The 14719-nt window shown below is 49.9% G+C and overlaps 1 protein-coding gene across 2 annotated transcripts in view; it reads left to right on the top strand.

The window, feature by feature from the left end:
* KIF26B (kinesin family member 26B) overlaps positions 1 to 8968 on the top strand; it is a 561334-nt gene extending 552366 nt beyond the window's left edge. For both annotated transcript variants that reach the window (XM_005539602.5, XM_005539606.5), the window contains 3 exons: positions 3937 to 4139; positions 4665 to 4815; positions 8178 to 8968. In XM_005539602.5, the coding sequence (XP_005539659.3) occupies positions 3937 to 4139; positions 4665 to 4815; positions 8178 to 8326 (503 nt within the window). In that variant the 3' untranslated portion in view covers positions 8327 to 8968. The remainder of the gene's footprint in view (positions 1 to 3936; positions 4140 to 4664; positions 4816 to 8177) is intronic.
* Positions 8969 to 14719: the final 5751 nt, after the last annotated feature.

Here is a 14719-nt window from a genome sequence, read left to right as displayed (position 1 = left end):
TTTCCAAGAGAACCAGCCTAGAGCCAGTTGAGAGTAGGTTCAGAATGAGAGCCTTTTTGATTACACAGTTGGGGAAAAAGGAGGAAAGTCATTGATTCTCTCAGACACCAAGGAAGCTCTTCAGATGAGAACCCCAAGGAGAGTAGGTGGCAGTGATGCTGTGAGGTGGCACTGCGGTCCTGGGTGCAGGGTTCAGAATCTCGGAGAACATGGGAGGAAGCCCGCGCCCGGCATCGAGGAGAGTTTGTGGCGCTGGGGAACTTGCCTCTTTCTCATCCCTGGCACGCGCCATTTGCCTTTTCAGCTACAACACGACAGCAGGCCACACAGCCAGCATCATTCTTCATCACGGAGCTGGCTCCTTGCTGGTCAATAAAATCACATGTATTGATTCATGTTCTCTTTCTCTCTGCTCTGATATCTACAGTTCCTTTCAATATTAGTGCTTCGTGCTTTTTTGACTCACGGTCTTCCTAGTGCCCACACTTTGAGTCGGAATGCAGACAGTGGGTGATGGAGCAGAAAGCTATGCTGGAGGGCTCTTGGGGGCAGAAGCATATTCCCCAGGGAGAGCTGAGAGGCCTCAGCACTCAGAACGCCCATGCTTCCCGACACTTAACCTCAGCAGCAGCATCTGCAGACTCGTGTGGGGGCTTCTGTCTGGACTCCGGGATGTTGAGAGTAGAAGACCCAGTGTCAGCTTCTCACGTGGGCTGTCAGCGCTGCAGGTGATCCAGGAAGATGGACTGGGATGGGTCCGCCACCCCTCTTACTGCACGCAGCTGTCGGCCAGGCCTGGAACGGGAGGGGCGAGGGGTGGGCTCAGCCTCTGCTAGTGGGAGAGGTCCTGGTTGGAAGTTTCCTTGAAGTATCAGTGTTGACTTTCTCAGGTCAAATCTGGACCATTTCATGCGGTAAATCTATGTTGGCAGGTATCAGCCTAAGTGCTTTGAACATACTGCACTTGTACATGCCTGGACCGGATGCCAGGCTGATGAGCAGGGAGGGGTCGAGAAGCAGGAGGGAGCCCAGCCCACCAGCAGCAGCAGGAGGCTGGCCCTGGCCGTGTGCTCCCCGATCAGACAGGTGGCATCCAGTGGGGCACCGCACGACTCTCGCCAGGGTGGGGCTCCCCCTACACCTTTCTTAGAGCTGATGGTGACCTGACCCCACTCACAGCCTGGAAGGAGGGGATCCCTGGCAGAGACTGGGCTTGGCAGAAAGCCGGGCATCTGCTTGAAAGGTGGAGATGCTGGAGCATGCAGAAAATCTAAGAACACTTATTTACATGGGGCCCCAGACCAAGGTCCTCGGGTCGGTCTTTGCCCAGGGATGGCATATCAGTACCATCGCTTCCTGTGCCCTTTCCAGTAACGTGAGGGCACCACTCTGCCCCTGAACTGCCTTCAGGGCACTTCCCTCCATTTCCTCAGCCTGACCACATTACCCCTGTCCCAGTACTTGGCTTACCCTCATCATTACCTAAGTGAGGCTCACATGCACCTCTGGAGGGAGACAGGCGCGGGGAGAGGGAGCCTCAGCTGGAGGTGCAGGAACGGAATATCAATCCATTCACGGGACTGATGTTCTGGTACCTAAATTCAGAAGTTTACAAAAATCCAAGACACTTGTTCATTTGTGTGCAGGAAGAAGGCATTCCTAGCCCCCAAACCACACCTAACCTGACAGTGGGCACTCACTTCCCACCTTGGGAGGGATCGATGTGGTGAGGAAGTTCCAGGTTGCTGGATGGCATGGAAAGGAGGCATTGGGAATTAGATACCTGCCAGGATATTTCTATGAAGCTGTTGTAGCCCAGGGAAATGTCACTCTCCAGGTGTTTTTACTTTCTCTACTCCCATCTCACATGATGCCCTGGCATGGGTATTGGCAGGAGATGGAGTGGTAGCCAGGCTCCAAGATGGCCCCCATGGTCTCTGCCTTCACACCCTCCTGCATTTCCCAGAGCTGGTCTCTGTGTCGAGTGGGATGTGGCAGCGTGACGGTATGTCACTTTCATAAGCAGGTTATACAAGACGCTGCAGCTTCTGTGCTGGGTGCCCCTCGTGCTCTCTTGGGTCACTCCCTCTGGGGGAAGCCAGCTGCCATGTCACAAACAGTCCCGTGCAGGAGAGGCCTGCGTGGCAGTGAACTAAAGCCTCCCGCCGTGATGACATGAGCGAGCTTAGAAACGGAAGCTGCAGCCTCAGTCAAGCCTTCAGATGAGTGCAGCCCCAGCTGATTCCTGAGAGGCCCTGAGAACCTGAGAACCACCTGGCGAAAACTACTCCCAGATTCCCACCCACAGGAATATGTGAGATGAATATTTGCTGTTTTCGCCACAGGGTTTGGGGTTAATTTGTTACCCACCAGCCGTTTCACAGGTTCTTTCCATGGGACAGAAGCTAGAGTTGAGGCACAGAAAAGCTAAACAGTTTGCCAACAGTCAGCTAGCTTGATCAGACTGATTTAAAATAAAAAACCCAAAACTCTGCTCTGGTCACTTCCCAGGGTAAGTGTCTCAGACACTAAGGAGACAGACAGTTGCTTTATTCCAGTGGTCGATGTTGCTTAGTTTCGTTAGTTGGGGCCTGCACTTTGTTGGAAACTAAACGCGATTGTGTATGTGTATACATAAGATCAAATCTGGGCTCTAAAAAGTGAGGTTTTGGCCGGGTGTGGTGGCTCACGCCTGTAATCCCAACACTTTGGGAGGCTGAGGCAAGCGGATCACTTGAGACCAGGAGTTCGAGACCATCCTGGCCAACACGGTGAAACCCTGTCTCTACTAAAAATACAAAAAATTAGTTGGGCGTGGTGGCGGCGCCTGTAGTTCCAGGTACTCGGGAGGCAGAGGCAGGGAAACCCAGCAGGTGGAGGTTGCAGTGAGCTGAGATCATGCCACTGCACTCCAGCCTGGGCGACAAAGTGAGACTCCCTGTCAAAAAAAGTGAGATTTAATATGAAGCAAAAGGAGCTCAGATCCCTGAGTTCACTTCATAGAGAAAATTAACACAGTAGTGAGCATTCCTTGTTGTCTTCTGGAGGAGACATGCTTCAACTGACATTTGTTCATCAACACTGCAGTCCCCTGTGCCATGCAAGAGTTTAGTCTCCATTCCGGGAGCCTTGTGTTTCACTAATACCCAGGGTCTCCTGCTGAGAAAGAAAGAGAATAGATACTGGGAGAGAACTAGCAGTGCTTGTCACAGTGTGTGAAGCATGTGAAATAGTGCCTGGCACGTACCCGGCGCATGTCAGTGCTGCTGCTGTTATAAGCAAATCAATGGTGTTTTCTGGAACTCCTGTAATGACATCAAACGCTCGGACCTTTTGACCCATCCATGCTGAGGATGTGCCAGTGTGGCTCACAGGTCTAAGCTGCATGTTTCACAGGTGGAACTAGGAGGCAGTTCTAAAGATTCCCCCGGGAGTTGGCTGAGCTAAAGCCCAAGTGTCAGCTTAGGGGAGGAGAGGTGGAGGTGGGTGGTGGGAAGTGGCAGTGTTTAGTCCTGCCTCAGATCCTGGGGTGCTTGTCATGACCTCATCTGTTACATCCACAAAATATTTAAAAGATTGAATTCAGGCTGGGTGTAGTGGCTCACACCGGTAATCCCAGCACTTTGGGAGACTAAGGTGGGGAGGATCACTTGAGGCCAGGAGTTCGAGACCAGCCTGGGCAATATGGCAAGATGTCATCTCTACCAAAAAAAAAAAAAAAAAAAGCTGCGTGTGGTGGTGTCACCTGTGGTCCCAACTACTTAGGAGGCTGAGACAGGACAATTGCTTGAGTCCAGGAATTCAAGGCTGCAGTGAGCTATGATCGCACCACTGCACTCCAGCCTGGGCAACAGAGCAAGACCCTATCTCCAAAAAAAAAGAAAAAAAAATTGAAATTCAGAAAGACTAACTCTTTGGGCTTAATCCCCTCCTCAGGTTCTCAGAGACGGAGGCTTATCCCAGCACTATCCCTGGACACCTCTTCCCCTGTGAGAAAACCCACCAATAGCACAGGCGTCCGCTGGGTGGACGGCCCTCTGCGGAGCAGCCAGAGGGGCCTTGGGGAGCCCTTTGAGATTAAAGTCTATGAAATCGATGACGTGGAGCGCCTGCAGCGGCGACGAGGGGGCGCCAGCAAGGTGAGGCAGCCTCCCCCACCACCCACACGGGGGCCCAGGCAGGGCCCTGGGGAAGATGGCCCAGACCCAGGCTTCCCAGCCGGCTTCTGGCTCGGGTGGTGGGAAGGGGGCTTCTGTCCCAGCAAAGGGCCTTTGGACAGAGGCTGTGGAGAGAGCCCCATGTTTCTCTTGCTGAAATGTTGTAAAGGCTCCAAAGCCAGGGGTGGGGGCTGATGATCTTGGGGGCTTTTCTGGCTCCTTGAGGCTCCCCGTCTTAACCAGCCTTTGTCCATCTTGAAACACCCACCACCTGCTTTCTCAATTTAAGAATGGCCTGTCATAGTCCAAGAATGGCCTGTCATAGTCCTACCTTGTGAGGTGTCTGAACTGACTGGCCTGTCGAGGCAGAAATGTGGCCGAGATCACCTGGGTCCCTCCCACACGTCTCCATCCCCAGCCTGTTTTCCATCAACGATACTCACAGGTGCTCCCTGTGGCGTGGGCTGGGCGTGAGCAGAAGGGCCCTTTCTCCTCTCTGTGTGCTAGGAGGTCATGTGCTTCAACGCCAAGCTGAAAATTCTGGAACACCGCCAGCAGAGGATCGCCGAGGTCCGCGCCAAGTACGAGTGGCTGATGAAGGAGCTGGAGGCGACCAAACAGTACCTGATGCTGGATCCCAACAAGTGGCTCAGTGAATGTAAGGCCGGGGTTCCTTCCCTCCCTCGCAACTACTGGGCTCCCCCGCTCACCAGGCCTGGCGCATAGCCCAGGGAGCCAGTGACAGAGGCTGCGTCCACCTCCTCGGTCCCAGGATGCCCACCACGTGGAGGAAGTTGCACCCAGCGAGCAGCGTACTGCCCCGGGGGCGGGCGGGAGGGCCGGGGCAGCAAGAGGTGGTGAATATTGCTCTTGCAAGATTATTTCTCACGTGTCTCAGTCCAAAGCACCTGAAAATGAGATATTTCCCCCTGCTTGTGGCGGAAGATCACCCAGACATGAAGACTGTTACAGATCTGCTCCTCGGCCCCAAATCACACTGCATATCTAGCCTGAAATAGACAAGAATTTATAGAGCCCTTAATAGGCTAGAGTGCACCGTCCTAGAAAAGCTGCGCAGAGGACCCAGAAAGCAAGGAAAACATTTTTGAGTGAAAAAAAAAAAAAAAAAAAAAAAACGACAGCCACAGGATTATTTCCATTTAATAGCCCAGGATGACCGTAACCATCTAATAACAATTCAGGACAATTTTGCTCTCTTTGAAAGATGGATTCAATTGTCTCTTACTTATTTGTTCCTGACCATTCCATTTAGCACAAAATAAAACTTCAATCTGGTCCCAGCTATTACACTGATATAGGAGCTAATGCTGGACGACTCAGTCTGTGGGGTCAAATACATTCCTGCCATTCAGGTTCCCTCTGCCTCCCCTTCCCATCCTGCCCTCAGCCTCTGGCAGGCCTCCTTTGTACTGCCCCTCCCCCGCACGGCCCCCACCCTCTTCCGGTCTTCCCTGGCCAGTGCGGAGGGCCTGCAGGCAGAGGCTGGAAGCTTAGGTTTATGTTCCAAAGCAGCTGGTTGAAAAGATATTGGGGTGAAACGGTCCTGGGTCAAGGTGCGGAAGAAAGTGGCAGGACTTGTTGGCCTCCCGGCCGTGCCGCCACGTGTAACCGCAGTCTCCCGGCAGCTGCCTCTCCCTAGGAAAAAGGTGCTAACATTTCCCTAAGGACTCACTGGATTCTTGGGACAGTCTATGGAGCATCCTGTAATAGTAAGTTGCAGCCTTTGCAGCTGTGGCCACAGGCATACAGACCTGCTTTGGCTGCTGGCTCTCTCACATACTAGCTGTAGGACCTCGGGTAAGAAAGACACTTCACTCTGAGCCTTGACTTCCTTAGCTGTAAAATGGGAAAAATAATGGTGACTACACCACAGGGCAGTTGTGAGGTGTGGATCAGTACCTGTTGGTCCTCTTGGTGCTTATTACACTGCTTGGCCCAGGATGAGAGCTCAGGATCTGCTAGTAATTATTAGTATTATCCCAAAGTTCAACAACAGGAGACATTTCCTGGCCAGGTGCGGTGGCTCACGCCTGTAATCCCAGCACTTTGGGAGGCCAAGGTGGGCAGATGACTTGAGCCCAGGAGTTCAAGACCAGCCTTGACAACGTGGTGTGAAACCCCGTCTCTACCAAAAATACAAAAATTAGCTGGGTGTGGTGGCGGGCACCTGTAATCCCAGCTACTCAGGAGGCTGAGGTTGCAGTGAGCTGAGATCGCGTCACTGCACTCCAGCCTGGGTGACGGAGTGAGACCCTGTCTCAAAAATACAAATAAAAAACAGGAGGCATTTCCTTCATGCCTGCTTGCCTGATGCACTGAGCTGGATCTTCGTTAGAAATGTGAGCAAAGACATGAACTTGTCCTGTGAGGGCATTTCATCCAGGGCACTAATGGGGAGGGCAGACGGGGCAAGGGCATTGGTTACTGTCTGCCCGTGACATGCGCACGGGGTCCTGTGCTTATCCCCCCCGCTGCGCATACCCTTTTCCTTGCTTCAGGAATCCCTGGCCACTCCAAGATCCCAGGGGCCTAATTTCAGTCAGTTCTCTGTCAGTTCTCCTTCATTTTTGCTATTTTCATTAACATTTTATTTTTAAGAACTGTTTATGCCCAGGGCAGACTTGAAAATTATCTTCATCTTACAAAGTTGTGTTTTTTCCCAGGATGGGAACAAGCTGAAACATTAATACGTACGTGTTTAGCTGCTTCCAGGAAACAACCGCTTCCTTCTAGTCTTTGTACATATGTCAAAATCACTGTGTTTTTGATGCTGAGAAAGAAAATGAACAGAAAGCTACATGAAAGGGGAAACACAGATTGTTTCTTGAAGATGAATTGAAAACAGTAATGGAAAAAAGGATCAATGAGGCTGCCTGCTGACTGTTCCCTGTGGGCAAGAGGCAGGGGACTGGCATGGAAAGATCCATTTTTAGTTCTATTTCTTCGTTCTGATGCCACTTTCAAGGTTGTCTAGTAATGTAGTCTGATGTGGTCATACAATGATGGCTCCTTTTGCTTTTTGTTTTGGTTTTTAAATATTACACTGGTATTCAGGGCCTTCGGTCTCCTTCCAGCTCTAGTCCTGGTTAACTGCATCAGCCTCTGAGTCGTGTCACTGTCCAGCTCTCAGGGACCTCATCTGCAGAAAGAAGACACTCTGCAGACGTCAACTCTAATCCCCGATGTTTCCATAGTGTGGCATCGTTTTCAAATCAAGTTCATGTTCATTGTCTCATTTTTTCTTCACAGCAACTCAGGGCAGGCAGGGTAGGAATTACTACTCTCACATTCCTTTTAAGGACACTGGGTCAGCCAACGTGGAGGTCCCAGAGCTCGTCTCTTGCCTGGGGTTCCAGGTTTGGCTGCTGTCCATGCCTTTCCTCCTCGTACTGGGAGCCTGCTGGACCCCTGGAGCCTGGGCCAGGCAGCCCATCCCTCTGCCCAGCCACCTCTAGACAAAGTAGGGGACTTGATGCCAGAAGGGGTTGATTCCAGATACTTGTTCTTCAGGCCTTGAAGGATACAGACTTTTTACTCTGTGCAGGCCTGAACATCAGGAAAGGTATCTGGGTTATAATCCAGAAACATCCTTTCATAAAAGGGGGCAGAAGTATAACTGTCACTCAACTGAGACCCCCAGAAGGGAGGGACTCTCCCCACCTCAGCTTGAAGTATTTACTTGATAGTGAATAGCGTGGTAGAGTCTCTCAAATCCTGCGATGGGGATGGCTGGAGGTAGGGGAAGCGAGAATGTCCCCGTGTTAGTCAGTAGAATCTCAAACACACGTTAAGGATCTAAACACTGGTAAAGAGTGTTCCGTTCCACCCAAAAGAGGCTGAGGATCGGGCAGGAGGGAACCCTGCGGTGGCCTAAGGCAGGCGAGTTAGACCTTTAGACCAAGGGGTAGATGTGGGGGCGGCAGCTCCAGGCTGAGCCGTCGGGAGATGCTTTGCACTCTGTTTGCTCTGTGTCTCCATCAAGCTCTTCCTCTCTTGCAGTTGACTTGGAGCAGGTTTGGGAGCTGGATTCCCTGGAGTACCTGGAGGCCCTGGAGTGTGTGACGGAGCGCCTGGAGAGCCGTGTCAACTTCTGCAAGGCCCATCTCATGATGATCACCTGCTTTGACATCACCTCCAGGCGCCGGTAGAGGAGCCAGCCCCTTGTCCTAGCGGTTCCCCGCTCCCCAGGACTTCAGAGACGGTGCACGCCCCTAGGCCCTCTGTGCCGGGGCATCAAAGACAATGAATGAGGATGAAGGTTGGTGGCAAGTCTGGAGCGAGCGTTGAGCGAAGGCGAGTTTTCTTTTGTTTTCTGTAGGAAAGGCGCAAACGTCAAACACCCATGGAAGGAGAAAAGGATGGGAAGCCCGAGGGGTGTCCGCCCTGCGAGACTGAAAAAGCACTTTGAGGAACCTTACCTTGTTTGTACATAAGAACTGCTAGTGAACGAGACCTCACTCTTCTCTTACTTTCGTGAGAGAGGAGCGGGGCGGATGTAGGATTGCTGTGGAAAGTGAACACAACAACAAAAAGACCCAGAATGACTGATTAAGTGCCTTGCAAATCTTTATTATTATCCAAACATTTATGTTCATACTTTCTTGTGTACAGATGGTGCTAGTCAAGATGAAAACAACAAAACAAAAACATTTTGGAAATGTATTCACAGCTCGTTTTCTCTTGGTGTTTTATCCTATTTCTGACTTGCTGTTTCTAAGTAAGTTGTGTTTGTAGAGCTATTTCCTAATCAGTATTGCTTATGAATAAATGTTACCTGTCTTTTATGGTTATTCTGGTGAGGCCACTCAAACAGAACAAGAGGCTTCCTCGGCACGAGCCAGTGTGTGTGTTTCCAAAGTAGGTTTGGAGCAGCAGGTGACCTCGATGCCATGTCCCAACAAGCAGCGTGGTCAGGGCAGACCCAGAAGGTTGATTGTGGGGCAGGTGCTTTAGAGAACGGGCGAGGAGCCGGACGCTGCAGCATCGGGGAGGAGGAGTCCTTTGCGACCTGGGTCCTCCCTGCTCCTGGGAGGTGGGCTGTGTGTTCTGTAGACAGTTTGCCCCCCTCAAGTCCTCACACACATATGGTCCCTTGACCCACAAATCCACAGTTTGCCTGGCCCTCAAAATTCGTATTCATTTTTATTCCAAAGACTTGAAGGAAAGCTGGAACCAGTTCACCAGAGCTGTATTTTCTAGTGTTGTGAATTGACTAAAGTAGGACTTTCCCCAGCTGAGAGACCTCCTCAGGCTTGTTCAGAGACTTCACCTGTATTGGATTAGAACAAGGGTTCTTGAGACGGTACATCTTGTCTGTTGTCCAGAGTCCAAGGATTTCAGCTCTCCTACATCCCAAAGCCTCTACGCCAAGAAGGGACGGGCTTGTCCTCTCAGTCTTTGCCCCTCTACCCAAAGGCAGAGCTTCCCTCCATAACTCCCACAACCCTGGATATCAGTCTTTGCCCCTACCCAAAGGCAGAGCTTCCCCTCCATAACTCCCACAACCCTGGAGAGGCAGAACATAGCTGAAGAGATGGATGTCCAGGTTTTGGCTCCCAGTAACTCAGGACTTCAAATTTAGGTGTTCCTCCCTGTAACAATTCCCTTAGGAATTACACCCATTTTAGTGATCGATAGAATCCCCAGGTCCAGAGTGGTCAAGGGATTTGCCTGATCAAAGCTGTGGTGCTGATAGAACAGCCTGGAAGCCAGGAGTCCCTGCAGCCTTCACATCAAGGGCAGTGCTTAGGCATTTGCAGAGTACGCTTCCCTTTTGCCCTCAAACGCAGCACATCTTCATGAGCCTGTTTCCAACTAGGCTGCCTTTATTAACCAACAACTCAGCCCCAGCCACTCCCCAAGGGGGGAAAAAACGCTACATTTCTGGCTCAGTGTACCTCTGGACGCTGCAGCCCACACAGCTGGCTGAACTCGGTAAATGGGAACCAAAGTCTTGTGAGCTTCACATGATCTGCTCCTTTGTTATCAGAACAGGGTTCAGGTGGCCCTGTTGGCGGAAGCCAGCTCCTGGGTCACGAGTCTGGCTTTGCACCTTTCCTAAGAGTCTGCTTCTGTACAAACAGGAGACATGCCCACATCTGCCAGCTGAACAGGCTCAACTGCAGGGAGAGGCTGCTCTGGCATGGCTCAGTCTCCCTTCTATGCATCTCCCAAGTCTGATAAGTTTGTTGCCCTAGGAAGCAGGACCTCCCTAAGCTCCTGCGCCTTGACCCCATTCTGCAGGACAGTCGCGTGCTCTGGGCTCACCTCTGGCCCTCACAGCACTTGTGTAAGTGAGTTTGCTTAAGAGTAATATCTTTGGAAGCGTCTGGACCCAAAGGGAAGCCAATCCTTCGAGTTTTCCGTCGGGCAATCTCTTTTGGTGGCTGGTTTTAAACGTGTAGTTCATGAAAAGTCTTTAATTGGAGATTTTCAAAGGTGAATATTCTGTTTTTGTTGGAAACAAACTCATCTGATGGGTCATCGGTGAGCTTGGTTTTCGCCGCTGCCACGTCCTCCCCTGAGGTTCCTTCCATGCTGTGCCTCCTTTCTTTAGCCAGTGACAGAGCCTGGTGCCCTTGCTGGACTGAAACCGATGGACTCCTTCCGAGGCGTGTGGCACTCGGCTTGCCTCCTGCCTGAATTTATCCATTTGTAGCAACTTTATGCTATAACAGAAGCTTGAATAAAACCAAGAGTTCTCTTACCAAGTCAGACTGGCTTCCCAAGATGCCCATCACAGGACACCTCGCAGGATCCCGCAGGCCGCGGTGAAGGAGAATGTTTTATGTTGATGTTGATGTTGTCTATTCTCTCTCTCTTCTCTTTGCTTTTTTTTTTTTTTGACCTAAATAAGCTGCAAACATGTTAATTTACCAATATTGATAAACCAGGTGAAGAAATCGGGCATTTTACATTATGATGTGCTTGTTCCTGTCTCTGCCTATAAACGGACGATGTTGATGATGAAGGAGGGAGTTCTGGCTGACCGTTCTGAAGCAGTCCGGGGCACGGAGTGACCAGACGTGAGATAGTTCCAGGTCGCCTCTCGGTTTTGGTGACACAGAACCCGAGGAGGCACGGGGAAAATGTCAAAATGTCAAAGAACCTATTTCTATTTCATTACCCACAAACGAAAGGACTAGAAAAAAATATTTGAAATTCACATTTAGATGCATAGGTCTTAATTCCTTGTCTAAAACCTGTCCTCCTCACCCCCTGCTCCAAATATAGGAGGCGGAAGCATTAGCAGCAGAGCAAAACTAAGATCTGAAAACAGGCAATGGTGCTATTGTTTCCCTGGGAGTCCCTCCGTGTCGCACTGCAGGATGGTGCTGCCTGCTGCGAGGGCGTGAGCGTTTGCTTCATCACGGGCTTTCAGTTCCCACCGCGAGTGCAAACTTTGATCTTATTGTCCTTGAATTCCCCTCTGCATCATGGGGAAGCTGTGTCTTTCATCTCTTCCGGGTTGGAAATCAGAGCACTCTGCCTGTTGTTTATTCGCCAGTTGCCGTTCTTAACATGGGGGAGCATTAGGATGCAAATGCAGAGACGTGTCCGTCTTGACGAAGGTGGGAATCCCTGAGCCGGAGAAGGGGCTCCCGCATGAGAAGCTGCGATAAAAAGCCAGGCATCGCAGCGTGGGGAATTCGGCAGGCAGGAATCTGGCCTGGTTTGTCATAATTTAGCCTTAAACTTGAAGTCTACTATATTCTTAGAAGACGGCAGTGGCTTCAGTCCAGCCGCATCTACCATCCAGAGTGGAGGTTCAAAAAGTCTTATACGCACCTACAAGTCTCACGCTTGCTGCTCAGATTTCTGACAAAATCTCAAGAGTTCTGTTTGTATTGACAAAAAATGCAGTTGTGCTCACTTGGGTGTGTATCTCATGTCCTTGTAAACCAGCCACCTTCTCTGGATCGAAGGCAAGGCTGGCAAGTCTGCGGATTTGTTCAGTGCAAACACAGCCGCCTATATCATTGGCCACTGCTGATTATATTGAGTGTTTCTAGGTTTTTTAGGTTTCTTATTCCAAAAAGACTTTTAGACTGTAAAATGACTAAAGATGAGTTAATTTCCAGACTAAAAACGAAGGAGTCCTGCCTTTACTCATTGTTCTTTCCTGCTAGACTAGTAACCCGTTCTTGGAGCACACACAGAGTCCCTCGCTTCTAAAGACAATACATCTTAAACCCTGAAACCTTGCCAGTGAGAAAGAGGTTGAAAGTCCTGTTGGCTATTAGCTGAGGCTAAGCCATCTGCTGCCGCCGTCCCTGGGGCCTCCATGCTGCCACCGGGGTGTGTGGCCCAGCTGTGCCCCCACTGGAGGACACTCGTCAGTGCCACCACACGGGAGTCTGGGCGGGGAGGAAAGGCACACAGCCCACTTTTCTCTGCACCAAATGAAACCAAGCTGGGTGTTCAGTGCCACTGATGCAAGTAAATGGGTCTCAGATTTTGGGGGGGCTGGGGGGCAGGCGGTAGACACAGTGTTTCTTTGGATTCTAATATCTCTTTTTCCACCTCCAGAAAGTATCTGTCAACATTGGTGGGTAACAGTTCATAAAGTGCATCGCTTAGCAATCTTCCTGACAAAATGACACGTTTTAAAATTACAGGCTGTTCATTATTTCCATCACAATGCAAGCATAATTCTAATCCAGGAGAAGCTATTGTCATTTAAGCTCATCTTCTGAGAAAAATGTTTTTCTGAAAATTCCTAGAAACTAATTTATCCCTCTCTAAACAAACACATTCTGCTTTTGGGTGGCCGGAAGCTGCAGCAACGTCCTAACACTGGACACAGTGGGGCTTGGGGCAGTATCCAGCCTTCATTGCATACAATTCTTATTCTCTAAACACAGCTGCTCCCAAGGTCCACACGTGTGGAGGCGAGTACTGAAGCACCACACTCACACATCTATTCCATGCATACATAGAAATTACCTTCAACACTAAAGAAGCTTCCTTCTTTCATTCCCTATCCTGCTAACAGCCCACACTGTCATAGTTGATTTATGAAGAAGTTAAAATTTATTTGTGAACTCAGGATGTTGTTTTACAGCGTTGCGTGTGTTCTCTCATTTACGTATGCGTCGCGGTTGGAAATGTTATCCACGTGCCGTGCATCGAGGTGGAGGTTTGCTGGATCTGTCTGTGGCTATTTTTTTTCCATGTTTTTCTCACTCAAGCAAAGTCTGTTAGTGGAGACATGCGCTGGGGGATGGGTTGAGGACAGATAAATCAAGAGGATAGGGATTAGGATCCAATCCTCAATGCACAGGGCTTAGTTCAAAATCTAAGCTGTTTGTGTAGTAAGTAGCCAAATGGGAAAGACCCCTTCATTTTGAATTTGATGAGAATGGGCTTGGAAATCCACGTCCACCGGCTTGCATGGAAGAGGATCCAGCCTCTTCCCACTCGTTCGACATTAAATTTCTGAGGAAAGTTCTGACATTTTTAGTTCCCTACATTCCCTAAGACTCCCATCCAGCCCCTGGTGCTACCGAAGGGAGTTTGGGAAAGCAGCCAAGAGTTCCTTAGCTTGGATATGTATAGTACCTGTTTTTCTTTTGGTTTTTTGTTTTTCCTCTGGAAAAACCAAAGCACTTTAGTGAGTCTTACAACCTTAAGGCATTTTGTCCCCTCACTGGATCCCCAAGAGGCAGGGAGGGGCTGGGTCAGTAATCTCATTTGAGAGGTAGCTAAACCTAGGAGCAAAGGCCTTGAGCTAGGAGCAAGGACACTGGGCCGCCAGCTTGGTTGTGTTACTAGCTATGCAACCTTGGGCGAGCCTCTTCACTTTGCTGGGCCTCAGGTTCCCGAGTGGAAGACCAGGGGTGAGAACAGCTGCCCTTCTGGGAGAGCATAAAGAGAAAGTGGTATAAGTGATGGGAAGTGCTTCGAAGACTTTAAAGCTCTGTGTAGGAGCTGGGGGTAATCATTTACCGATGAAGAAACTGAAGTCTAGTCATTGATTGGCCCGAGTTCACAGAGTGGTTTTATAGCAAAACGGGGACTTGAGTCCAGCTTGTTGGATTCTTCCCATTAGATCATATTGCACCAGGCATACGTGGACATGAACAGATATCATTCCTCTAAGGTGTGTGTACATACATGGATGTGTGTGTACAGGAGATACCTGATGTGGTGAAAAGGCCATAGGACAGCAAACCTGAGTTCTCATCCAGCTTTGCCAGTCATCCTGTCCGGGATATACTTCCTAACTCCTCTGGAACTAAGTTTTCTAACCTGTAAAAGGAAGACATTGTGCTGGATGACCTTTGTGGTTCCTTCAAGCTCTGGATCTCGAATTCCATGATTAGTAATGTATGTATGTATATATAAATATGCTTATCTGTAGAAACGGGCCCGTTTGAAACGTGGAGGCGAGGCCTGCCCAGGTGCATTTATCGTGCCAGAAACAGCGAATTCCTAAATAAGTTCATAAAATCTTATTTTACAATTCAATGGTAGTGCTTAATGTTATTGTCTGAAATCCACTGTTTAACCGGATGGAAGACTGGTGCCATTTAAAACAT

This window comes from Macaca fascicularis, chromosome 1 (assembly GCF_037993035.2).
Source record: "Macaca fascicularis isolate 582-1 chromosome 1, T2T-MFA8v1.1".
NCBI lineage: Eukaryota > Metazoa > Chordata > Mammalia > Primates > Cercopithecidae > Macaca > Macaca fascicularis.
The sequence above is the reverse complement of the archived record's forward strand: the minus strand, read 5'-3'. Positions and strand labels throughout refer to the sequence as shown.